The sequence below is a fragment of the Arabidopsis lyrata genome, assembly GCF_000004255.2.
Source record: "Arabidopsis lyrata subsp. lyrata unplaced genomic scaffold ARALYscaffold_8, whole genome shotgun sequence".
NCBI lineage: Eukaryota > Viridiplantae > Streptophyta > Magnoliopsida > Brassicales > Brassicaceae > Arabidopsis > Arabidopsis lyrata.
In genome coordinates, this window is record NW_003302548.1 from 22874718 (window position 1) to 22896626 (window position 21909).

The following is a 21909-nucleotide window of genomic DNA, read 5'->3' on the forward strand; positions in this document are numbered from 1 at the left end:
TCTTTTAAGTCATTAAAACACTCTGATCAAAAATGAAAATCATGTACTATATACTCCCTCCGTTTTGCTTTATTTGTCGTTTTAGAGTTTAAAATTTTGTTTCATAATAGTTGTCGTTTTCGATGCAAATGTTTGGTGAAAATTCCAGTTTTATCCCTACTGTTTTAATGTTTCGGTCAATAAATTTTTTTATAAAATATATTAATAAAGAATAAAACAAAAAATTTAATGTTTTTCTTAATTTGTGTGAGAAAACCTTAAACGATAACTAAAACGAAACGGAGAGAGTATCAATCTACAAGTAATCAAGTATTTGACTAAAGGTTTCGCCATTTGTCAAAACTAACAACATTAGTCTGTTCGTTTCGTCGCCGTTGGCGGCTGCGGCGGCAACACTACCGCAGGTTGTTGTTCGTTTCGTCGCCGCAGCCGCAGATCGTAATTATTTAATCGTTTGAAGCTGAATTTAAATAGCATTCAAAATTTTCAACCGCAGGTAGCTGCGTTCGCCGCAGCGTTATGCCGCATGTACCTGCGACAACGAAACGAACATGGATACTTGCGTCTGCCGCGGCCGCAGGTAGCTGCGGCGACGAAACGAACATGCTACTTGGTAATAAATTCGTATCCCGGCGTTGAACTCGTTTCCTCTTCCAAATTTTGCAGCCGTTGAAATTGTCTTTTAGTTCTCGAAATGCCCTCAATAACATAAAGGTAGAAAGGGGCTTTTTTGCCTTGGTAAGGACAAAAGTGGATTTGATTGGGACAAAACTAAAGGCTCTCCGCCCAAAGCCTTGGTGTCTGTGGTGAAAAAAAGATATTTATCTGCTTCATATCTTCAAAGAAAAGTCAAAGTAAAATCTCTCCTTCAGTTTCTTCTAAACCAACTCGACCAGCCAACTAAGACTGTCACTTTCCTATTTACAAGTAACCAGAACAATTAGTTTTCCTTCCCTTGATGTTAACAATCATACCAGTTCATCTGACCTAACATGTAAGAGACTAAAGATGGTTCATGTCACCAATCTTGTATTTCATCGTCTTCAGAAATTTCACTCTCCTCCTCATCCGTCTCTTCGCCCATTCCTGCAAACGCATCTGGAGATGCCCTGTAGCTAAGCCATTTCAGCACGGGGCTATACTCTGTGGCCATCACTGATATATCTGCCACCCTTGACCCCTCATAGCTTATGTTCCTCTGCTCTCTCAGATTCTTCTGCATTCACACATCAAATTTGTAAGCATATATACAGGTTTGATATGCATTCATGTATAATTAGTTTATATTCCTGAAAAAAAGGAAAAGACCCCGACCTTTGTTTGCATTGAGGATTGCTCCACTTGCCAGAGTTTTGGCTTCCGAATCACGTGCCATCTGTATATTCACAATTCAGATCAATCGATAATATTAATTTCAAACAAATTACAATACAGTCAACTAGAATCCTGTGAAAGAAACCTGGATGAACATGGCTGCTTGTTTCCATACAACACACCACGGACAGCAACCGAGGCACCGGCTGACTGTGGAACATCCTCTGTTTTGTTATGCCCACTCATCTTTCCTCTTAAATCAGCGAGAAGGAGATCAGCATCCGCCAAATACGAAGAAACACACCAGGCATCTTCTATGGCTCCCTCACTCACAAAATCTAGCACTTCATTAACATTATGAGTCCATTTTAGAAAATGTTTCACTTGAAAAAGCACGCACACATGTAAGTTTAAGTATGCTCTCCTGAGTCACTCTATCAAGGAAGAAAATAATGCATATGCTAACTCAATACTGGATAGTCAAGACGAGGCAGTAGTTGATACCATTTTCATGCAGAAAATCCACAACCCGCCCTGCCTGTCCATGAGCTTGGCTGAGAACCTTCTCCGGCGCATCCATTTTCAGTGGCAACCTCGCAAATTCGTCATGAACAAGAGAGTTGCTGCAATCTGACACAAACATTACCTTAGAAGATAGTGATCCTGAGCTCTAAATTGCATTCTTTAAATGTCTTAATAACGAATTACCTGATACAATGACATTATCAGTCTCTCTTTTGTTGTGGAGAAACTTGCCCAGAGCGTGAAACAACGAAAGGGTCTCATCTCTACCAAAACAGGAAGATATTCCACTATCCAAACCACTGTACATTGTCTGCTCGTTTCCATGATAACTGTCATCCATGCCAGGCCGTGGTGATTTTATCTTAGTATGATTTAGGTCTGGCTTAACGGAGAAGAGTTGCAAAGATGTAATAGCATGTCTGATGTCTCCTCCACTGGCACTCGCCATCTGATCAATCTCCATAGTCGTTACCTTACAATGCTCTTCCCTGCATATTCTCTGAAGTGCCTTTTTAATTGAGTTCTTCGTGATAGGATTGAAAGCGACCTGCGAATACATACCTGGACAATCAACTAGAGTTGAAAAAATCATATGTATAATTAGATTTAGACTGCAAATAGTTTGATAAAGCAACCTTTAAAGCTCCTGCTCGCTCAAGAGATGACTGTGCGTCCTCCATGCTTCGCGCAGTCTGGTCAGAAGAGTCCGCTTTATCGTAGTCAGTGATTAATATCACTGTTGGAATCTGCGTTGATCTCACCAATAGAAGTAAGCAGTTTTGCAGCCTTTCACAAGCATGCCTCCCATTGGCTAGAGGAAGGTCATCAATCAAAAGAATAACGGGCGCCTTTATTCCCTCAGTACTTGATGAAGCCATCACTCCGTATTTCCTAGTACTCTCGACAAAGTTTTCAAACTCATCCAGCTTCGATGTGTATTTCAGTCCTAGAAAGATTAATGAAAATCCAGCAGATTATTACCGGATTTGTACAACAACCATTGTCTGTTCTGTAATAGCAGTGCCAAGACTGAGTAACTAACAACAATATTTCCTTTAAGTACCTGAACTAGAGTTGTGCACATGTTCTTGCCAGATAGTAGGAATAGGAGCGTTCCACTCGTACACTGTGACTCCAAGGATAGACGCAATCAAATGGATGGTAGCAGATTTTCCGACTCCAGCTTGTCCTGTGACTAGTAGAACATTATTCCTTAAACCATCCTGGTGATAGAGAAAACCAAAAAAAAGTGAAGAAAGCCATCCAAGCATCACGAGCTCAGAAATCAAAAAACAATTTCAAAGATAAACGAAACATTACCTTTGAGAAATCCAAACTTTCCTCGAACCACAATTTGACTTGTTCAACCTGAAGGTTAACAAAAAACAAGAAAGGAGATGAGTAGGTGAACAAAGGAGAAAGCAGTGCTAAAAGGAAAGCAACCTTCTTCTTGTGAACAGCAAGCTCTTCCAAGGTGCGAGGCCTGTATTTATCAACCCATAAATCGGTATTCTTGCTCCTTTCATAACCTAAACAAGAGACCACAGAGCAATGAAATGACAAGAGATTATAAGCTCCAATAATAAACCGTAAGAAGCATCATAGCGGAACAGCAATAATAAAAAAGGGGCGTACCAGAAGAGACCTTGAAGCCGCTTAAAGCTTCATCAAAATCTTCGAAAGACAATCTAATCTGCGAGACATACAAAAGCGAAACTCAAGACCATCATCAAGGTGACCAGCAAAAACACAAAAAAAGATGTAGAAAGAAAGAAATTGAGACCTTATCTACAAGACTCGCACCCGAAAGTCGAGCTCTCTTTGACGCTCTAGGATTGGTTGTGGTAGCAGCAGAGGACCTGGGTTTGGACTTGGTATTAGAACGCGATGACCTTAAGTTATCGTCATCTTCTAGGGATAGTAGTTTTTTGTCAAGCATTGAATTTTCCTTTTGCCGCCGTAGCCGAAACTTTTCAGATATCCCAATCGAATTGCCTTAATAGGGTTTATGGAAGACGAACGGAACTTCCGAGTAATCGGATCCTCCTCAACGTCGCGTTTTTGTCTCGAATTTCGAATTTGGGAATTGGGAGTGTTAACTGTTAAGCGCTGTTGGCTCGCTCCTCCAGTTTTTTCGCGGGTCGATCAAGACGACACCGTTTTGTTAAATCTGAGGAGGCGTACATGAGAAGACTAGTAGTCAGGTCTTTATATGACGTGGCCATATCGAGACCGCCGATCCCACGTGGGTCACTTAGCGTAGGGTGAGTTGTAGGGGATTACAGCAATAGCCCGCCTGAGAGACTCACCACCACCTACCCCACGCCGTCTCCCAAACCTCTCACCACTAAATGTATTTCTTCAATTCAGTCTTCTTCACCAACCCAATTTCTTTTCTTCTCCCTAAACCCGACTTCTGACCCGCATCGATTTCCATGGCTGCCAACACCATTTCTCTTTCCATCTCTTCCAACGTCGCCGCCTCTAAGAATCTCAGCTCCTTTCAAAGCCCTGCCTTTATTGCTCCTCCACCAACCATTTCTTTTCCGGCAAAGTCTAAACCTGGCGAACTATCTTTATCTTCCACGACTCTTTCCAAGTCTCGTGTGCGCGCCGGTGCTAGCCAGCTCATGAACGAACCGCTTAACGATCAACGCTCCTTCTCTTCTCCCACAGTCGTCGAGGTTGATCTGGGTGACCGGAGTTATCCGATCTATATCGGCGCCGGCTTGCTCGATCACTCTGAACTTCTTCAAAGGTCTCATCTTTTGTGCCATTTTAATTTATGCCCGTCAAATGTGTAGAAGATCGTATTTTTGAGCTTTAATATTCGCCACCATCAAACGGCTCGAATCTTGACCTCTCTTTAGGCCAATGGTTTTGTTTGTGAATTTCCGAGCACATTCTCAGTTTTTTTGGAGTTTCTTCTTACTTAATTTCTTGTTGAATGTTTAGGCATGTTCATGGAAAGAGAGTGCTTGTGGTCACCAATGATCGAGTTGCTCCTCTCTACCTGGACAAGACTATAGATGCTTTAACCAGAGGAAATCCCAACGTCACTGTGGAGAGTGTAATTTTGCCTGATGGAGAGAAATACAAGGACATGGTATTTGTTATCTTGGATTTTTGATTTCCCCGTTTATAATAATGAATCAATAGTAATCATCAGTTCTTGATTCTTTCTAGGATACTCTCATGAAAGTCTTCGACAAGGCCATTGAGTCTCGCCTAGATAGACGATGTACATTTGTTGCCCTTGGGGGCGGTGTGATAGGAGATATGTGTGGATATGCTGCTGCATCTTACCTGCGTGGTGTTAATTTCATCCAAATTCCTACCACTGTTATGGCACAGGTTCTAGGAATTTCTTGTCTAAATCATTAACATCCTGAAAAAGGTCTTTATTTGTCGCTGCAATTCAATTCATTTCATTGCCTTTCAGGTTGATTCTTCTGTAGGTGGCAAAACAGGCATAAATCATCGTCTTGGAAAGAATTTGATCGGTGCTTTTTACCAACCACAGTGTGTGCTAGTAGACACTGACACATTGAACACATTGCCAGATAGGGAGATGGCATCAGGCCTCGCTGAAGTGATCAAGTACGGGCTTATCAGGGATGCCGAGTTCTTTGAATGGCAGGAGAAGAACATTGAGGCATTGCTGGCAAGGTAATTATTAACATTACAAGTGTGCCCAAAACAAAAACTTTGAGATCATGAGTCTGTCCCTGTAAAAATTCATCGCAGGGATCCAGCTGCATTAGCCTTTGCTATAAAGAGATCATGTGAAAACAAGGCAGACGTTGTGTCCCAAGATGAGAAGGAAAGCGGCTTGCGAGCAACCCTAAATTTGGGTCATACATTTGGCCATGTAAGTAGTCTATGACGGCCTCTATGGACGTATATTTTTCTCGGGCCAAGATCCACCCATCACCTATAGTTTCTTTTTGCAGGCCATAGAAACTGGCTTTGGTTATGGAGAGTGGCTCCATGGAGAAGCTGTTGCAGCTGGCACGGTATCTCCTTCTATCTGCCATACTGCTAACCACCCTCTTCTCTCCAAATTTGAGATTTGTTCACACTGTTATAATTTTCTCAGGTAATGGCAGTGGACATGTCATATCGTCTTGGTTGGATAGATGAATCGATCGTTAAGAGAGTGAACAAGATCCTAGAACGGGCGAAATTGCCTACAACGCCGCCAGAGAGCATGACCGTGAGCATGTTCAAATCCATAATGGCGGTGAGTTTGTGGTGAAATCCAGATGTAAAATAAAAAAGTTGGCAACTTTTGAGCTAAAAATTCATTGAAATGTGTGTGGTGATGCAGGTGGACAAGAAAGTGGCGGATGGATTGCTGAGGCTGATTCTTCTCAAAGGCCCGCTGGGAAACTGCGTGTTCACAGGAGATTATGATCGGGAAGCGTTGGATGCCACGCTTCGTGCATTCTCCAAATCCTGAGCATTTCATATTTGAGATAATTTTGGTATTGTTATGTTCACGTATGGATGTGTATGTAATCATGTATACCAACCTTGTAACTAGCTTTTGCGGAATGTGATAATAATGAGACTGTAAAAGAATAACTACCCCGTCAATGGACACCATATACGTTTCAATTTTGGATACTTGCCTCCGGTGATTGTTCCTTGAGCGTTAGGGGAAAGCATGTCTCTGTGATGTTAACACCGGGGTAAAAGAAGAAGCAGAGGAAGGGCAGAAATGCGGGATGCATTGTCCCGTTTAGAGAGGAAACAACTTCTTTTGCATGTCTTTCTCCAATTTTCTTTGTTGAGTAGTATTTAAATGAAGTCTCTCTCATATATCCAAAGTAGTAGGAGTACGCAAATCAAGATGCGGGTGGGAGAAGCTATAGAGAAAGTGGGGAGTCTCGTCTGCTACTGCCTTGTCGTCGTCTGTTACGCACTGCTTCTGATATACCCGGTTTGGGTCATGGCTTGCCTAATCAGTCTATTCATGGCTTCTCACCTTTCTCTCTTCTTTCTCCTATTACTCCTACATCTCATCACCTCTTTATTCTTCTGTTTCTCCCTTTTAATTTCAGTGGAATTTAGATGACTCATACATGCAACATTCAGAGTTACTTGAAGTGTATATATACTGATACAAACACACACACACACACATGTATAGTTAACTATATATATATATATATATAAATTGAAAAAGACTAGATCACATGATGGTACAAGCGTTGGGATTCTCATCGCTGAAAGCAGAAGTGTATTTGACCTCGAAGGAGCTGGCACGAGCAAGCGGAGCCACTAGAGGGTCGGCGAGTGCATTACGAACGTAACCAGGAGGGGCCTTCTTGTCGTAGGCACCAGGTGCGTAAGGGTGTGGCACCACCTCGTAAGGCACGTAAGGCCACAGCTCCGCCTTCTTCCCCGTCCGATGCATCACCCGATGCACCACCTTGCTCGGTTGGACGAATCCCTCCACCGTGAGTTTGCTCTGTTTAGGATCGACGGTGACTTTGCTGACTCCTTTCATGCCTTCCACCGACTTCCTCACCCGTCTCTCGCACCCTTCGCAGTCCATCTTCACTTTTATCTCCACCCTCTTTTTTCATCATACGGTGGAACACAGTCTCGTTACACATGGTAGTAATTCAACAATTACAGGCAAAAGAAGGAAAAAAAGCATCAAATATATCAGAGAAGGAGAAGAGTGCCTGGAACTGCTTGAGCTTTTTGTGATGTTTCCGGTAACAGAGGTCTTGGAAGCCCATTAACGCCGATTACGATTTTGCCTTTTTTGTTTTCTCGTTTAACTTCGAATTGTCTGATCAAAGCATAATTAAAAGTGAGACAACATGCCCACTTTGCACGTGGACGAGTGATGGAATGGTATGTCACTGCTGAGCTAGCCAGCTGTTTTCAGTGTAGAGCATTCCAGTATTTTGGATAGGGTTTGACGTGAAACCCTCCCTTCCGGGTGGCGGGTATCGCAGATGACTATATCAATTGATCAGCCAACACCAACAAATTAAAATTTGATGTCTCAACAGTTTGTTTCCTATCCAAAAATTTAAAGAAAACCAGAAAAGTTCAAAAAAAGTTGAGCAGCATATTATTTGTTTTTCTTATGATGAGACCGAGTATCAATCAGTTCCTATCCGATTCTCGACAAAACAAAAAAAAAAAAAAAGAAAAGGAAAGAAAGAGAGAGAGAGGCATGCAAACACATCTTCCTTCCTCTCTCTTAGTCGCATCTCTTTACTCTCCCTCTCTGCTCCTCTCTGATAGAGCCATGCTCTCAAGTTGAGACACCAGTGAGGCATTGTTGCTAGCCCCCGCTGCTGGACCGAACTTTGAAGGCTCACGAGGCAATAAATACTTGTCCCAATCTCCTCGCCTCCTCAATGTTTCACCCTACAATCCCATCCACATTCTACCTTTAGTCTTTCTATGCCTTTTATCTTTACCCCTTTCCACTTTACTTCGTATTTGCATCAATGAATGAGAGACAAGGATGCTCATCTTACGTACCTTAATTTCTACGACTTCTGAACTTTTTAGTGCTTCCAATATAGTGTGGATGTTGTTGGTCAGTTCTGCAAGCTGCAAAAGTTGCAAACATTTCAAAGAATTACTATTTTTAACCAGTACACTCACTAAACTAAGACTACTATTCCAAGGTCACGAAAACAAACAAACACAACTAATATAAGTAACACCTTGATACAATAAGAATTATTACTTTCTGCAGTACACATTGTAATGTGATGAACGCATGTCAGCTTCAGAATAGAAATAGATGATGACTTAGTAGTGTAAACAAATGCGTTTAAATGAGGACAGAAAACCACTTACTCTCCTGAATCCTGCTATTACTCTAACAGGAACCCAACCTTCATCATTCATCTGATCCCGCAAGTGTTCATCTCTGCTCAGGTTATCAGCGCTGCATATAAAAATTAACAAAGGATAAAGTTTGTTATTCAGACTTCTGATAGAGGCATCTAATGGAACATTGGGGTAACCCATAAACAAGTAGAAAGGTGCAAACACAACTGAAACGATTACCTGAAATAATATTCTACTTGTGTCAATATCTTATTGTACAACATGGCATCATAACTGGGAAAATACACAGGCAGAGGTGGGAAGGGTCCAACTAAAGCCATCGGGTCTGGAGGTGGCATAAAGACATGCTGTGCATAATCTGAAGATGTAACATTGCGGAATGAATTAGAAATGGGAATGTATGAGAGAGCATAAGATGACCAAAAGCATACCTGGGTAGATCATGGGGCCACCATATGAACCTAATTGAGGCGCTGCCATATATTGCGCACTACTGGCAGGAAAAGATGGTGGCCCCATCAGCATCTGCGGTCTCATCATCCCATTACCCCTCTGGGGTTGCAAGTGCATGTCTCTCCCACTATAGTTACGGTGAGAAAACCCGCTCTCATAATTGCGCCTGTTTCCATGGTGAAGACCTTCCCCACGAGGGTAAGAGCTGTTGTTGCTTTTTCTCTGGGAATTACGGAAATTCCCTGAGCCATAAGAACCACCCCTTTGACTGTGAGTCTGATCTCTGGTGTTAAAAGGCGCAGCATTGGGTGGGTTGGAGATGTTACTACTGGAAGATGATGCGTTGTTATTCCGTCTAAAAGGTTTCCTCGGGCTATTATTCACAGTATTGTTTTCAGATGAGGTAGCAGCAACACTTGAGCCAGCATTGGCATTGAAAGGAGTTCCACCAGCCTGAAATATATATGGATGATGAATAGCAGCAATAGAAAAAAGACGGAATTCTCAAGGCAATCAAACAAGCATTGACGAGAAGACTAAATTCTCCGAGGATTCGCGACATGCAAAAGAATGAGCTTGAGGAATGAAACATGAAACTAGAGTGTGACAAGCCTGTGATAGGTAGATCAATTCCTAAAATTCTGTGATCATATAATCGGAATCCTAATGATGATTGGAGAGCCGTAACAGCAAAAAGAAGCAACCTGGGGAGGCGGCATTGGTGATGATGATGATGATGATGATGATGATCCATCAGATAAAGGTTTGGAAGAATCGAAAGAGGGAGACTTGTTGGAAGAAGACCGAAGAGCAGGCCAGGATTCGGCGGCGGCCATGACATCGGAGGAGATATTAGAAGAAGGCATGTTCCAGACAGGAGGCTTCTTATCAGCATTGTCGTAGTCGGAAGTGCCATTTCCGGTTAAGAAGGGATCGTCCTGGGAGAGGGAAGGAGCCGGATCATCATGGGGATCAGCAGCAGGCATCAACCAGGGAGAGGAATCGCTGTGACGTGATCGCGACAAAGAGGAATCAATGGAGAAGCGAGATGCAGAATTAGCGGCACTACTCGCCGTCGTAGCCATCCTGTAACAGAGGAAGAGAGAGGATCGAAGAAGCTGCGGGTTATTATTGTTGGAGAAGAATCAGAGAAGAAGAAGAATCTCCGAAACCAAAGAGAGAGAGAGAGAGAGAGAGCTATAACAACGCCGGTGGGGAAGACTTGTGTGTGCCTGGCCTTTGCGAACAAACAAAAACCAAAGCTCCCCTTGCAATTACTTAAATGCCCCTCTCGCTACCAATCCGTGTGATTTCACCTGATTGGACCAACCAACACTGGGTTAATATAAACAAAACAAAACTCTTTCGGACGGTCATTTTTTTTCTTTTTTCTTTTTTAAACTAACCATCAGTGAGATGAACATGACGCATGGAAACACACTAGCAATAATAAATACATGCGTCTGCGTGCCTATCATATTTATAAGGTACTTATTAGGCTTATACTAATTTGATTCTTCTACCTTTTTTTTTTTTTTTTTGGCAAAGTATTTGATTCTTCTACCTATTAGTAATTTTATTAGGGGATAAGATTTGCTAGAATACAGATGTTCTCCTTTAATTTGAGTTTTTCTGTGGTCGAAGAACACGTTAGTTAGTATCTGATAGAATGTGACTTGTAACGGAGAAAACAAAGGACAACAAGCATGACCATGATAAGACAGAAAATGCTTGACACATGCATCTCACACCTCGACACATTTCTACTATGCTCTTCTACGGCAACCAAACAAAAAGGAAAAGAAAACAAGTGGGACGTCTATAAATAAGCATTTGGATCAGAGGGGCAAGAGGAGGACGGGGCAGGGGATGAACTCAGCGAGTAGATTGGCGTCAATGTACTTAGAGTGGATGGCTTCCATACTCATCACCACCAGCTCCATCCTCAGCTCATCTGCCACCTCTCCTATTATGGCCGTCGCCTTTTTTCCTTCCCCAAGCCTCTCCAACAGCTTGAACTCCTCGAACCCACCTGCAACAACATCATTAAGGGATTTCCAACACTATATAGTTTACCTACAATTTCCTATTAGTAATTCCTTAATTTTACCTTGGGATAAATGCCACCGGATGTTAGATACTTGAGTCTCATGCTCCGAAGATGATTCTCTCTTTTCTTCGTCAATGACTGAATCAACGGTGGTCAAAATGGCTCATTCATATCATATGCTTAAGGGATTAATGCAACACACACTAATTACTTTACCTACAACGGTGATATCAGCTCCATACTTGTTTGCCAAACTAGCTGTTGTAGCAGCAGCCTATCGAATGAAATGTAAAATCAGAACATTTTTTGTGGTGTCCATTTTATTTTATCAAGAAAGATAACAAGAAGCTAGGCAATAATATAACCTGTCTGGTGCCTTCAGAAAGATAAGGATTCCGATCAATAACTGGCAGAAGAAGATGCTTCACATTACTGAAAGCATCTGCCTCTGTAATTGGATTTCCTTGTGCTTCTTTCGCCTGCGCCTTTGGTCCCCCTAAGCTCATCAACAAACTAAACCATATCAACAACTACTCTTTACGATTGTGCTAACATGAATCACACCCTTCGTTACCCCAAACTATCAAATTCAAAATTGGACAGAGAGGAGGAGCAACTCGTATTCGCCGGAAAAATCGAAAAAAAAAAAAAAAAGAAGAAGAGAAGATACCTTTGTCTTTGAGGGCGACACTGCGAAGGGAGAGGTGCTGCTGACGAGGTTTAGATCGAAGAGAAGAAAGAGAGTGGAGAGTATAGGAAGAAGAAGAAGAAGAAGAAGGAAGTGTTGCTTGCTTGGAGTTGGAGGCCGCAGCGAGAACAGGAACGGCGGCGAGGGAATGAGCAGATGCCATTGAAATTGAGACGGAGTTGCAGCTAGCTAGCTCTCGACGTTTCCAGAAAACAAAATTTTTTATTTTTTTATTTTGCTGTGATTTCCTACGGCGAGGACTAGAGAGTCATAGAGTATCGGTGAGGGGCTTGAATTATTCTTATAAGGCCGAAGCTATATATTGAATTCGGCCCATAATGAGAAAGACAAAATATAAAGGGCCCATATAATCCAAGCCCAAGGAGGGGATGCATTGGTCAAAGGGGTTTGAATTGAATAGAGAGTTTAAGCTGCAAGGGAAATAATAATGTATGTAAATCCCGTTCCCACCACATGGGGGGGGGGGGGGGGGGGAGTTAAGGAGTGCACGTGCACACGTATGTGTGTCTTCTTTGTGGGTCAGAACTCAGAAGAGATATAGTCAATGTTTGAGAGGAAATCCTGATAGAGAGCGGAAGCTAAATAACGGACGAGAACACAAGATCTCTAAGAGAAGTCGGATTCACGAACGGATCTTGCTTAGAACGTCAAAACTTGACGAAGAAGCAATAGAGATAGGGTCGAGATCGGTTCCAGGGAACGATATCGACGGGGTTTTGCAAGTCCTCCTTGTAGGGCTTGAACACAAGCTCTTAGGGTTGAGAGTCCTCCTCTCTAGGCTTTACACAAAGCTCTCTTAAAACTAGTTTATTCAATAATCAAAAAGCTGCCTACAATCGAGTCTAGAGGCTTACTTAAATAGAAGACATAAAACAAAAACCCTAACATAATTAAGAAGCTAATAAATAAAGGCTCATATGTAAATAAAGCCCATAAGAATGAAATCCTAAACGAAAAACAATAAAGAGGCCCGATCAAAACGTAGACCATCGACGGTGTGATCGTCGCAAAGATGCGCTACATCAAATCCTCTTCTAAATTGGGGGAGAGTGAGAGAGAGAGAGAGAGAGTTCATCGGTGCCGCCCATATACAAGGGAGGGAAAGGCTTCCTCTGTTCTCTTCTGTTCCTAATAAAATGAAACAACCCATCTTTTGTCTCTCTTTTTTCTTTCACTCTATCTCTCTCCCCTGCCGGCGTCTGTGTCCCCACATGTTGTTACTTACAACTTAATAGTTTCCCTCTCTCCTTGAGATATCTCCCTCCATCCATCCATCCAGCTGTTGCTTCCTTACCTAACCAAACTCTTCTTTTGGTGTGAATGAATGCAAGTTTCCGACTGACTCCCTCTTCTTTTGTTTTTTCAACATACTTCATCCATTCGTTGTGGTGGTGGGGTAATACGAGATGAGGCCCGATGTTATCCCTTTTCATCAACTTTTTGGCCGCTTGTCTCTGGCCCTCTGGCCCTCTTCCTCCACTTCCCACTCTTACTCTGATTCCAAAGCCAAACAAGACGGCCTTCTCTGGTACAAAGACTCTGCTCACCACCTTTTTGGTGATTTCTCCATGGCCCTTGTCCAGGCCAACAACCTCCTTGAGGATCAGTGCCAGGTCGAATCCGGTCCTTTGACCACCCTCTCCTCTTCTGGTCCTTTTGGAACCTTTGTTGGCATCTATGACGGCCACGGCGGCCCTGAGACCTCCCGTTTTCTCAACGATCATCTCTTTCACCATCTCAAGAGTAACTAACTAGTTGTTGCTCAGTCCCCACTGCATTTTATTTAGCTAGGGAACCACTGGCACTGAATCGTTAATATAACTCTGCAGGATTCGCAGCCGAGCAGGACTCCATGTCTGTGGGTGTGATAAGAAAGGCGTATGAGGCAACCGAAAAAGGCTTTCTAGGGGTGGTGACGAAACAGTGGGCAGTGAAGCCACATATAGCAGCGGTTGGCTCATGCTGCCTGGTCGGTGTGGTCTGCGATGGGAAGCTTTACGTAGCTAACGTTGGGGACTCCCGTGCCGTTCTTGGAAAGGTCATCAAGGCCACATGTAAGGTTATTGCGCTTCAGCTCTCTGCTGAGATAATGTGAGCATAGAGTCTGTGAGGCAGGAAATGCACTCCTTACATCCTGATGACTCCCATATTGTCCTCTTAAGGCACAATGTCTGGCGTGTTAAGGGCTTTATTCAGGTGCCTTTCTCTACAAAGTCCATACAACCCAAGAAATCTTCGTAGGCTATAAAATCTGAGCCAAGATGTTCCTTCACAGAGTTGGTTAAGATATTATTGTTGGCCCTCCAAATATCAAATCTTGAAGGCCTGGGTTATCTGTGTGTTTGTAGGTATCACGATCCATAGGAGACGTGTATCTTAAGAAAGCGGAGTTCAACAGGGAACCTTTGTACACAAAGTACCGACTGCGGGAGCCCATGAAAAGACCCATCTTGAGTGGGGAACCATCGATAACCGTGCATGATCTCCAACCAGATGATCAGTTTCTGATATTTGCATCAGACGGACTTTTGGAGCAGCTTAGCAACCAAGAGGCTGTTGAAGTCGTTCAGAACCACCCAAGAAACGTATGAGAGTCCATCAGTTTTAGTTACCTCCACATATATAGATGAATTTTCTTAAAGATGATTAAAGTAAGAATGTTGACGCAGGGGATAGCGAGGAGACTGGTGAAAGCTGCGCTGCAGGAGGCAGCAAAGAAAAGAGAGATGAGATACTTTGATCTCAACAAGATTGAAAGAGGAGTCAGGAGGCATTTCCACGACGACATCAATGTGATTGTCCTCTTCCTGGACACCAATCTGCTCAGCAGAGCCTCCTCTCTCAATACCCTTCTGTTTCAATTCGTGGTGGTGGTATCCTATGTTGCATGGAAACGGAAACGGAAACGTGGAAGCGAAACGTTTCGGAAACGGGAAACGATTTTTTTCTAAAATTAGGGATTGGAAACGTTTTGGAAACGTATACACATACATATATGTATATATATATATAATTAACATAAAACTATAAAAAATGGTCTAAATAAACAATAAAAGTCCAAAACATCAATATTAAATAGGTTAACTAAAATTCTAAAAGATAAAGATTAAGAAGTTCAAGTTCAAATATTTAATTTAGACCAATATTTTCATTCTCATTTTCATTAGTTTCATCATAGATCATATAAAGATGCCTCCAAATCTAGTCTGTCGATAGAAATATCTTAAAACTCAGACTCTTCCAAAATTAGTTATATGTATTATAAATCTTAATATTTTCAACTTTTATTTATTAAGTTTCCAAAATCAATAAAAAAGATTTGTCGCGTTTTCATTTTGGAAACGTAAGTTTCCATCGTGTTTCTAAACATAGATTTTTAGGAAACGCGTTTCCGTGACGTTTTTCGTGTTTCCGAAGAGTTTCCGTTTCCGAAACGTTTCGGAAACGGAAAACGGACCTCGAAGAGAGTTTCCATGCAACATAGGTGGTATCACTTTACCTAAGAAACTTTATAATTAGGTTCCATCCATCTTGTAGTTATATTTATCCAACCAAAGATAAGTTTTTTCTTTTCCTTTATGGTTTATGTCTTTTGGGTTCACTCTTCTTGTTGGTATAAGAAATGTATAATTTTAAACTGAAGCTACCTGACATGTTGGATCTCATCCCAAATATTTTTGGACTCAAGACTAGTTCATGTAAAATGTATTATCTATCTTATTAGTTCTTAAGAGTAGAAGAGTGTTTTCAACGAAAAGGATATGTATCTATGCATTTTCATTGGGATTTAGCCTATGCAAGCCCCGATCCCAAACTTTCTATAAATGGGAATTGCAACATGTCCTTTTGAATGATGAAGCCAAGAATAAGTAGCATAAATAAACAGGATCTCCAAGAGATGAGTGAAGAAGTTACAATGATTGGTGCATCAAAATCTGTGTAACGTGTAATCTAAAAAATCAAGGAAGACTAGTAGTGTGTGTATGTGTGTGTATGCCTATACCTCATGTACAAAGAAGAGAAGAAAGAAGAAAAGAGGTGTTCAAATTCAATTCAAAGATGTCTTCTGCACAAGGGACAAGAAGCATGCGCGCGAAGCCATTTGTCGATGCATGGTAGGTGGAACATATGATGGCACTGCGGCAAACTTCTAACTGTCTCTCCCACCTGAAAGTCCTGTTTCGTCACCACACCACACCTCAATTTTAATTAAATGATCTTTCAACCACTTGTCACCTAATGGAAACATCTAGAACCTCTCTCAAGTAATTATATTATGTTTCTTCTAATCTACGTACGTACGTTCCACGGAAGAAGATGATGTTAAAAGCAGAGGGGAAGTGAGACAAACCTGAAGGCAGACAGAGCAAGAGACAATCTCCGGAGAGGTGTCTGTGATTCGGACCTTTGGGATCCTGTCGAGAGAGTCCCCAGTGAGACCCTTTGAAATGGCGGTGTCAAAGATGTCTGTATGCTCTTGGAACTGGGATTCCACAGCTCCCATCTGTTTATTTATATAAAAAGTTGAGAATGATATTGAATGTGAATAATGCATCAGAGAGAGAATGGTTGTTGTACCTGACTCTGGACGGCACTTAGCATTGCAGGGCCGATACGCTCACGAACAAGCCTCCCGCTCAAAAGGCTAGCAATGACATCAATCTACATGAAAGATAAGATAGGAAAAGCATTTGAGCATAAGGAAATAAAAGTAAAAAATGGGTGATGATGATTGTTACCAGGTAGAGAAGGCATCCAATTCCAGACTCATCGGATTGCCAGAGGAGGAGGGAAGATTCAAAGACTTCGATGGAGAAGACAGCGCCAGAGATAGCACCAACGGCGGCACCTCTGATGAAACCGCTCTCTGTTTCTTGGCCGATCAAAGCCCCGGTCAATGCTCCAAGCAAAGTCCCAACTGAATAATACCAAACAAAACAAAACAAGTCAAACTCATTTTCATATCGTAATTGCAGAAACAAAGGAATTCCTCAGCGGATCACATAGATTGATCACAGATATAGAAGATGATGAATGTGAAGAAAAGAAGGAACCTAAAGCGAAGAAGAAGGTGAAGAGAGCGGAGAAGAGGTTGGCGAGAAGGGCAGAGACGGCGAAATGGAAGGAATCTTTAACCCGATGGAGGAGGGAGATGGGCGACAGAGAATAATAACCATCCATATCTCTCTCTCTCTCTCTTTCTTGAGATCAACGAGGAGGGAATGAATTGTTTCCTTTTTGTCTGAAATAAAGGAGAGAACCTCTCTTCTTATTTTGAGGATAATCAACCAATTTCAATTAGAGAGAGAGAGACCAAAGGCACCTTCTCTCCGCTGACCATAATTTTCTTTATTAATTAATAATAATCACGCGTCTCATCTTTCGGGTTAATAATATTCAAAAAGGAAAATATCTCACGACGACGACGACGACGATATTTAAAGGAAACCATGAGTGGGTGAGACTTTTGCGCCCCTTCTTCTGACTTTTTGGCTTCCAAATTAATCAAAAACCCCCTTTACTTCTCTTTATTATACATACAAACTATTATGTATGTGAAACAGAAACACCACCCAACTTCATCCATCCAAATGCGCTTTTCTTAATCCATCAAACATACAGTATATCTATGTATATCAAACGAATCACAAACCGTACAATGATTCCCATGTCTCATCCCCTAACTTACCCCTACAAGCTTGCTCCTCATTTCCCACCCCTCTCTTCAAAACTTGGTGACCCACTCACCTCCACACCTTTCCCTGTACGAGGATCAGATCAGAGTCTTCTTACATTTTACATTCTACTTTTCCATCCACTTACAACAACACATTTTTTTTAAGGCAGGTGGTGTGACTCATTCAATGTGTCTCTCTCTCACGCACACTGCACACAGATCGCTAACATATAACACTTCAAGAAGCTGGAACTTAAACTTACCTCAAACCTTGTACTCGTGTACACGCAACCACTTTGTCGACGACCACTTGTTCCCTTTTATAACAGCACACCCACCTGCCCAATTGGACAAAATTAGGGACGGCTTCCTCTCAATCATCATTTTATATCCCTGCAAACTCATCTACTCACCATGAAGACTAGATGGGTCTAGCGTCGCATCAGGCGTCATACTCCAGAAAAGCAATGCATCTCCCATCTTTGGTTTCACAGACAATCCTCCTTTCCCGCACTCTGACAACTCATTCCACCATGGCACTGCGCTATAGTTTCCCTTGGCTGCCGGAAACACTGTTTCACCCCCCTCCTCAACATCTGATCTGCAAAGTCCCTAAGGAGCGTTATAGGAAGAACATAGAAACAGCTTATGGAAGCCCAACGTTTTTCAGTTACTTACAGGTACATGAGAACTGTGGCTATCCGCTGTCCCCCATTCCTAGTGTTATATTCATCCATGAAGTAGTCGTAGTGAGGCTCGTACTTCTGCCCAATCTCATAGTGCAGAACTTGAAGACCTTCCCCATGCTCTGCATGTTGTAGCATCAACAGAACCAGTCAGGATATTGTGATATGATGCCCAGATAAATAGGGCTGCCTAAGAAATCTAGGAAGAAACGGGATAAAGAAAATGTCAAATTAGTAAACAAACAGAAAAGCAGATCATACCAACTGGTATGAATGTAAAATCTGATATCCTTTTCTCAATTTCACGGATAGTTTTGTCACGCCCTCTTGCAAGAAATGTCCCTGAGCTGGTTCGCACCCTATTGAGGAGAAGGATGGGGTTGGGTCAGTAAAGGAGAATAAGCTTCTGTGAATTCACTTAATTCTACAAGCAAGGTTGCACTGAGTGAGGGAAGTAGAAAACCTGCTATCTGTGCTCTTTCCAGTCTTCTCGTCGACAACAGTTGATTTCTCCATATGCGGTTTAGCTAGCTCTATTAGATACTTGCATTCCTCCTTTGTCTATCCAAAAACCGGGAAGAAGACCCATTCCGTGAGTAGTGGTTAACAGGGGAAGGTAAGCCAACCAAGAGCAAATCAAATCATCACTAATCACTTCCCTATCCTAGTTCTAGTTCACAATCTTCTCGTTTGCTTTCTAATCACAGCCAGTTCTCTATTTCCGTATACCAAGACATTCCTTACATTGATCATATCTCTAAATATGGATAGGCATAGACTCACCAAGAAATTGTGGTAAACAGAAGCTCTGGGTTCCCAAGAGATAATTTCAACCCAACGCTCGTTCTTTGAATCATCCTCGACACCTCTACGGAAAAAGGAAAGTAAGCCCGATCTTGAAGCAACAAAAAAAAAATTGAAATTAAATATTGAATCGGGATCGAATCGTACCTCTGAAGTGTTTTACGGACAATAGAAGTGAGATCATTGGCTTTGGAGGAGCCCGCATTGTTGCTGGGCACCGAGAGAATTCCAAAGGCGAGAAGAATCAAAATCACGAAAGTGGACATGATCAATACGGCGAAGACGAGCGTTGAACGGGAGGATTTCCGAGCTGAAGGACGATGACTCCTCGGTCTTGCCATCATTTTTGCAACAAGGATGAGATCCGGCCGACCGAGATTCGATTCGAAAGAAGCAGAGCAGCAGCAGGAACAATGGAGTTTTTTTTTGTTTTCTTACTCTCTGTAGATTTTTGACTAATCAAAGGACGAACGGGAAGTCAGGCCCATTTTTTCAGCTTAGGCCCATTATAAAGTGAGGCCCATTTGTTCAACTTAGGCCCATTAGAAAGTGAGGCCAGTACTTCTACATCAGAGGCCGGCAGGAGGAGACGAGAAAGCTCCGTCATCCTCAAATGCAGTCCCTCGCCACACCACACACCATCTCTCTTCTTCTCCCCGGCCCCGGGACCTCTCCGTCTCGTCTTTCTCCCTCTCTTCACTCCATTGTTTTCCCCACACGATTACGCTCTCTTTCCTATTCTTCTCAGACGTCGATCCTCCCCGATGCCGGCGATGATTTCATCGTCGGTGACTGTCTCGTCTACGAGGACGGCGTCTTCGAAGACCCTTACCTTGAGACGGAGGTCACTCAGGTTGCGAAGCAGAAGAGGAATCCGCGGGGTGGGGCCAAGAGATTAGATGAATCCGAGATTGAGCCCGAGAACCTCGTGCCGGAGGAATGGAGGGATATTCAGGCGGAGGTGAATCTGACCAAGAAGGACAAGCGCAAGATAGCGCAGGAGATGGAGTTCGGGGTTCGGGTGGAGAAGAAGAGACAAGGGCTGATTCCGCTGAGGAACGTCGACTTGAATGACTTTCTGACCTACAAGGAAGCCAAGTTGGCTCAATTGAGGCCTGTCACTCTCGATAAACCGGGCAATTTCTCCGACCATGCAGCGTCAAGCGATGGAGAGACCGCTGTATCACCTTCCAGCGAGCGAGTGGCTCCTAAGAACCCTAGATGGGCAGTTTACGGCAAGGGATTCGACCACGTTGCCAAGTTCTTCAATAGCGACAAGTACGATCCCAGCGTCAAGAAATCCGACGGTAGATAGATCCACTCTTGTTTCTTTCTCTTGCTTGAAATTGAAGCAAAAAGAGCTTATTTATATTATTCCCGAGCAGGCCCTCGAAAGCTTCTTTCAAAAGAAGAAAAGTTTATGCTCAATAGCCGGAATCCTGACCTAGCAGTTGCCACATCAGTAAGTCCCCTTATGATGCTGAATGTTTTCAGTTGAGTCTTCTGGTAGTCCGTCTCTGATGAAAATGTATTATGTGTTGGTGAATCAGAAAAAATGGCTTCCTCTTCACACGCTGGCAGCATCTGGAGAGTTTTATCTGGTTGATTCCTTGCTAAAGCACAATCTTGATATCAACGCAACCGACGTGGTAAGTCTTGAGTTGTTTGAAGCTGTTGCTTTTGCCCCACTTGTTTATGTTTCCATTCATGTCTTTTCTAGGGCGGCTTGACAGCACTTCACCGAGCAATCATTGGCAAAAAGCAGGCTATTACCAACTACCTGCTGAGGGAATCGGCAAATCCATTTGTTCTTGATGACGTAAGTGGTCACATGATGATATATCATTATAAGTGGTCACAACAGCTCTGATCCGTTTCGTTTATGATAGGAAGGTGCGACCTTGATGCACTATGCTGTGCAAACAGCATCAGCTCCCACAATAAAACTTCTCCTACTGTATAACGCTGATATAAACGCTCAGGACAGGGTATGATGTCAAGCATTCATTGTAGACAACATCATTGTTGATCAGGTGGTTGACAAATTGGGTTTTCAGGACGGGTGGACTCCCCTGCACGTTGCAGTACAGGCCAGAAGAAGCGACGTTGTAAAGCTTCTTTTGATAAAAGGGGCGGACATAGAAGTGAAGAACAAGGCAAGTTCCCGTGTTTTCCCCTATCTGGTTTGGAAAGCATATACTGATGATGCCATTTTTGACTATACCAGGATGGGTTAACTCCGCTTGGGCTTTGCCTCTACCTTGGAAGAGAGACAAGGACATATGAGGTGATGAAGATGTTGAAAGAGTTTCCATGTAGCAGACACAAGAAGAGATTGATAACAACCGATGAAGCGATAGAATAGTCGTCTTAATTGCAGCTTGAAGCACACTCACTTGTGAGAAAACCGGAAAAAACGAAGATGGAGGCAAAGGTTAAGTGGAGTGGGTCCAGTCTCGCACTTGCTTAAATTTGGTTTGTTGTTAATCTTATCCATCGGTTTAACTGGTTTGATGTACCTTGAGCTAGAGGAGTAATAATGTTGTTGTGTTGTTATAATCTAAAATTATGTATGCAGTAGTGTCAGCGCAATTGGAAATTATAGGTAGTCAAAAATGAGGAATTCATGATATTTAAACTTGAGACGAGGTGAGCAGTATCTAAAATGTCGGAAGAAGATGTCAAAACCTGTGGAGATATGACGACAGGACCACTTTTGCACATTTGGTCGGTGTTTCTTGTGTACGCGTTTTTGTTTGAATTTCATGTTTTTTTGTTGGTTTCGGCACCAACTATAACTATAAGTCTATAAGCAAAGCCAAAAATAAAAACTTGTTGTTATATTTTAAAACTTGTTGTT

At 42.5% G+C, this 21909-nt stretch overlaps 9 protein-coding genes across 10 annotated transcripts; 3 read left to right on the plus strand and 6 right to left on the minus strand.

Moving 5' to 3' along the window:
* Positions 1-804: 804 nt before the first annotated feature.
* LOC9301161 (cell cycle checkpoint protein RAD17) lies at positions 805-3884 on the minus strand. 2 transcript variants are annotated; one of them, XM_021016160.1, is made up of 11 exons: positions 3623-3884; positions 3475-3532; positions 3283-3368; positions 3160-3207; positions 2903-3062; positions 2475-2785; positions 2023-2386; positions 1819-1944; positions 1460-1652; positions 1315-1375; positions 805-1216 (listed from the first exon to the last, which is right to left on the minus strand). In XM_021016160.1, the coding sequence occupies exons 1-11, from the start codon at positions 3776-3778 to the stop codon at positions 1019-1021; spliced, it is 1761 nt and encodes a 586-aa protein (XP_020871819.1). In that variant the 5' UTR covers positions 3779-3884; the 3' UTR covers positions 805-1018. The 2 variants fall into 2 exon arrangements, with proteins under 2 accessions (XP_020871819.1, XP_002866772.1); XM_002866726.2 differs by having other exon boundaries at positions 1460-1658.
* Positions 3885-4093: 209 nt separating this feature from the next.
* LOC9302845 (3-dehydroquinate synthase, chloroplastic) lies at positions 4094-6461 on the plus strand. Its single transcript, XM_002865040.2, has 8 exons — positions 4094-4597; positions 4795-4945; positions 5026-5193; positions 5282-5508; positions 5587-5710; positions 5793-5855; positions 5939-6082; positions 6170-6461. Exons 1-8 carry the CDS (start codon positions 4275-4277, stop codon positions 6299-6301), a joined length of 1332 nt encoding a protein of 443 aa, XP_002865086.1. The 5' UTR covers positions 4094-4274; the 3' UTR covers positions 6302-6461.
* A 455-nt stretch (positions 6462-6916) lies between these two features.
* Positions 6917-7638, minus strand: LOC9301162 (heavy metal-associated isoprenylated plant protein 27). The gene is made up of 2 exons (XM_021016163.1): positions 7536-7638; positions 6917-7423 (listed from the first exon to the last, which is right to left on the minus strand). Exons 1-2 carry the CDS (start codon positions 7590-7592, stop codon positions 7037-7039), a joined length of 444 nt encoding a protein of 147 aa, XP_020871822.1. The 5' UTR covers positions 7593-7638; the 3' UTR covers positions 6917-7036.
* A 270-nt stretch (positions 7639-7908) lies between these two features.
* On the minus strand, positions 7909-10616 carry LOC9302846 (la-related protein 1B). Its single transcript, XM_021016161.1, has 7 exons — positions 10530-10616; positions 9828-10439; positions 9102-9576; positions 8890-9028; positions 8677-8767; positions 8353-8424; positions 7909-8235 (listed from the first exon to the last, which is right to left on the minus strand). Exons 2-7 carry the CDS (start codon positions 10206-10208, stop codon positions 8080-8082), a joined length of 1314 nt encoding a protein of 437 aa, XP_020871820.1. The 5' UTR covers positions 10209-10439; positions 10530-10616; the 3' UTR covers positions 7909-8079.
* Positions 10617-10733: 117 nt separating this feature from the next.
* Positions 10734-12181, minus strand: LOC9302847. The gene is made up of 5 exons (XM_002866729.2): positions 11844-12181; positions 11539-11669; positions 11390-11447; positions 11234-11311; positions 10734-11155 (listed from the first exon to the last, which is right to left on the minus strand). Exons 1-5 carry the CDS (start codon positions 12022-12024, stop codon positions 10962-10964), a joined length of 642 nt encoding a protein of 213 aa, XP_002866775.1. The 5' UTR covers positions 12025-12181; the 3' UTR covers positions 10734-10961.
* Positions 12182-12758: 577 nt separating this feature from the next.
* LOC9302848 (probable protein phosphatase 2C 79) lies at positions 12759-15475 on the plus strand. The gene is given in 8 exon segments (XM_021016085.1): positions 12759-13346; positions 13349-13625; positions 13712-13966; positions 13969-14078; positions 14231-14467; positions 14552-14726; positions 14729-14752; positions 15367-15475. Coding segments are annotated over 8 exon segments (1161 nt in total). The 5' UTR covers positions 12759-13298; the 3' UTR covers positions 15402-15475.
* Positions 15476-15711: 236 nt separating this feature from the next.
* On the minus strand, positions 15712-17389 carry LOC9301163 (NEP1-interacting protein-like 1). The gene is made up of 5 exons (XM_021016083.1): positions 16937-17389; positions 16622-16800; positions 16461-16544; positions 16234-16386; positions 15712-16058 (listed from the first exon to the last, which is right to left on the minus strand). The coding sequence occupies exons 1-5, from the start codon at positions 17061-17063 to the stop codon at positions 15936-15938; spliced, it is 666 nt and encodes a 221-aa protein (XP_020871742.1). The 5' UTR covers positions 17064-17389; the 3' UTR covers positions 15712-15935.
* Positions 17390-17438: 49 nt separating this feature from the next.
* LOC9302849 (probable prolyl 4-hydroxylase 10) lies at positions 17439-19496 on the minus strand. Its single transcript, XM_002866731.2, has 8 exons — positions 19197-19496; positions 19029-19113; positions 18709-18806; positions 18507-18604; positions 18238-18367; positions 17973-18160; positions 17823-17897; positions 17439-17644 (listed from the first exon to the last, which is right to left on the minus strand). Exons 1-7 carry the CDS (start codon positions 19391-19393, stop codon positions 17824-17826), a joined length of 870 nt encoding a protein of 289 aa, XP_002866777.2. The 5' UTR covers positions 19394-19496; the 3' UTR covers positions 17439-17644; position 17823.
* A 29-nt stretch (positions 19497-19525) lies between these two features.
* On the plus strand, positions 19526-21692 carry LOC9302850 (ankyrin repeat domain-containing protein, chloroplastic). Its single transcript, XM_021016079.1, has 7 exons — positions 19526-20356; positions 20435-20511; positions 20600-20698; positions 20770-20868; positions 20939-21037; positions 21107-21205; positions 21277-21692. The coding sequence occupies exons 1-7, from the start codon at positions 19663-19665 to the stop codon at positions 21412-21414; spliced, it is 1305 nt and encodes a 434-aa protein (XP_020871738.1). The 5' UTR covers positions 19526-19662; the 3' UTR covers positions 21415-21692.
* Positions 21693-21909: the final 217 nt, after the last annotated feature.

Bases quoted from the DNA above. Each gene is read 5' to 3' on its own strand.
- LOC9301161 (XM_002866726.2), bottom strand. From the start codon at position 3,778: ATGCTTGACAAAAAACTACTATCCCTAGAAGATGACGATAACTTAAGG. The intron at 3,208-3,282 runs GTTGCTTTCCTT...GTTAACCTTCAG, and splicing joins TTGCTGTTCACAAGAAGAAG to GTTGAACAAGTCAAATTGTG. The intron at 2,786-2,902 runs GTACTTAAAGGA...TAATCTTTCTAG, and splicing joins TGTGCACAACTCTAGTTCAG to GACTGAAATACACATCGAAG.
- LOC9302845 (XM_002865040.2), top strand. From the start codon at position 4,275: ATGGCTGCCAACACCATTTCTCTTTCCATCTCTTCCAACGTCGCCGCC. The intron at 4,598-4,794 runs GTCTCATCTTTT...TTGAATGTTTAG, and splicing joins CACTCTGAACTTCTTCAAAG to GCATGTTCATGGAAAGAGAG. The intron at 5,194-5,281 runs GTTCTAGGAATT...ATTGCCTTTCAG, and splicing joins CTACCACTGTTATGGCACAG to GTTGATTCTTCTGTAGGTGG.
- LOC9301162 (XM_021016163.1), bottom strand. From the start codon at position 7,592: ATGGGCTTCCAAGACCTCTGTTACCGGAAACATCACAAAAAGCTCAAG. The intron at 7,424-7,535 runs GCACTCTTCTCC...TGATGAAAAAAG, and splicing joins AAAAGCTCAAGCAGTTCCAG to AGGGTGGAGATAAAAGTGAA.
- LOC9302846 (XM_021016161.1), bottom strand. From the start codon at position 10,208: ATGGCTACGACGGCGAGTAGTGCCGCTAATTCTGCATCTCGCTTCTCC. The intron at 9,029-9,101 runs GTATGCTTTTGG...TTACATCTTCAG, and splicing joins TGGCCCCATGATCTACCCAG to ATTATGCACAGCATGTCTTT. The intron at 8,425-8,676 runs GTAAGTGGTTTT...CAACTTTTGCAG, and splicing joins TAATAGCAGGATTCAGGAGA to CTTGCAGAACTGACCAACAA.
- LOC9302847 (XM_002866729.2), bottom strand. From the start codon at position 12,024: ATGGCATCTGCTCATTCCCTCGCCGCCGTTCCTGTTCTCGCTGCGGCC. The intron at 11,312-11,389 runs GTAAAGTAATTA...CCGTTGATTCAG, and splicing joins AGCTGATATCACCGTTGTAG to TCATTGACGAAGAAAAGAGA. The intron at 11,156-11,233 runs GTAAAATTAAGG...ATGTTGTTGCAG, and splicing joins CCGGTGGCATTTATCCCAAG to GTGGGTTCGAGGAGTTCAAG.
- LOC9301163 (XM_021016083.1), bottom strand. From the start codon at position 17,063: ATGGATGGTTATTATTCTCTGTCGCCCATCTCCCTCCTCCATCGGGTT. The intron at 16,801-16,936 runs GTTCCTTCTTTT...GGTATTATTCAG, and splicing joins CACCTTCTTCTTCGCTTTAG to TTGGGACTTTGCTTGGAGCA. The intron at 16,059-16,233 runs GTTTGTCTCACT...GTGACGAAACAG, and splicing joins CTTGCTCTGTCTGCCTTCAG to GACTTTCAGGTGGGAGAGAC.
- LOC9302849 (XM_002866731.2), bottom strand. From the start codon at position 19,393: ATGATGGCAAGACCGAGGAGTCATCGTCCTTCAGCTCGGAAATCCTCC. The intron at 19,114-19,196 runs GTACGATTCGAT...CTTTTTCCGTAG, and splicing joins GTCCGTAAAACACTTCAGAG to AGGTGTCGAGGATGATTCAA. The intron at 18,161-18,237 runs GTAAGTAACTGA...GGGACTTTGCAG, and splicing joins GCCACAGTTCTCATGTACCT to ATCAGATGTTGAGGAGGGGG.
- LOC9302850 (XM_021016079.1), top strand. From the start codon at position 19,663: ATGCAGTCCCTCGCCACACCACACACCATCTCTCTTCTTCTCCCCGGC. The intron at 20,869-20,938 runs GTAAGTGGTCAC...CGTTTATGATAG, and splicing joins ATCCATTTGTTCTTGATGAC to GAAGGTGCGACCTTGATGCA. The intron at 21,038-21,106 runs GTATGATGTCAA...TTGGGTTTTCAG, and splicing joins ATATAAACGCTCAGGACAGG to GACGGGTGGACTCCCCTGCA.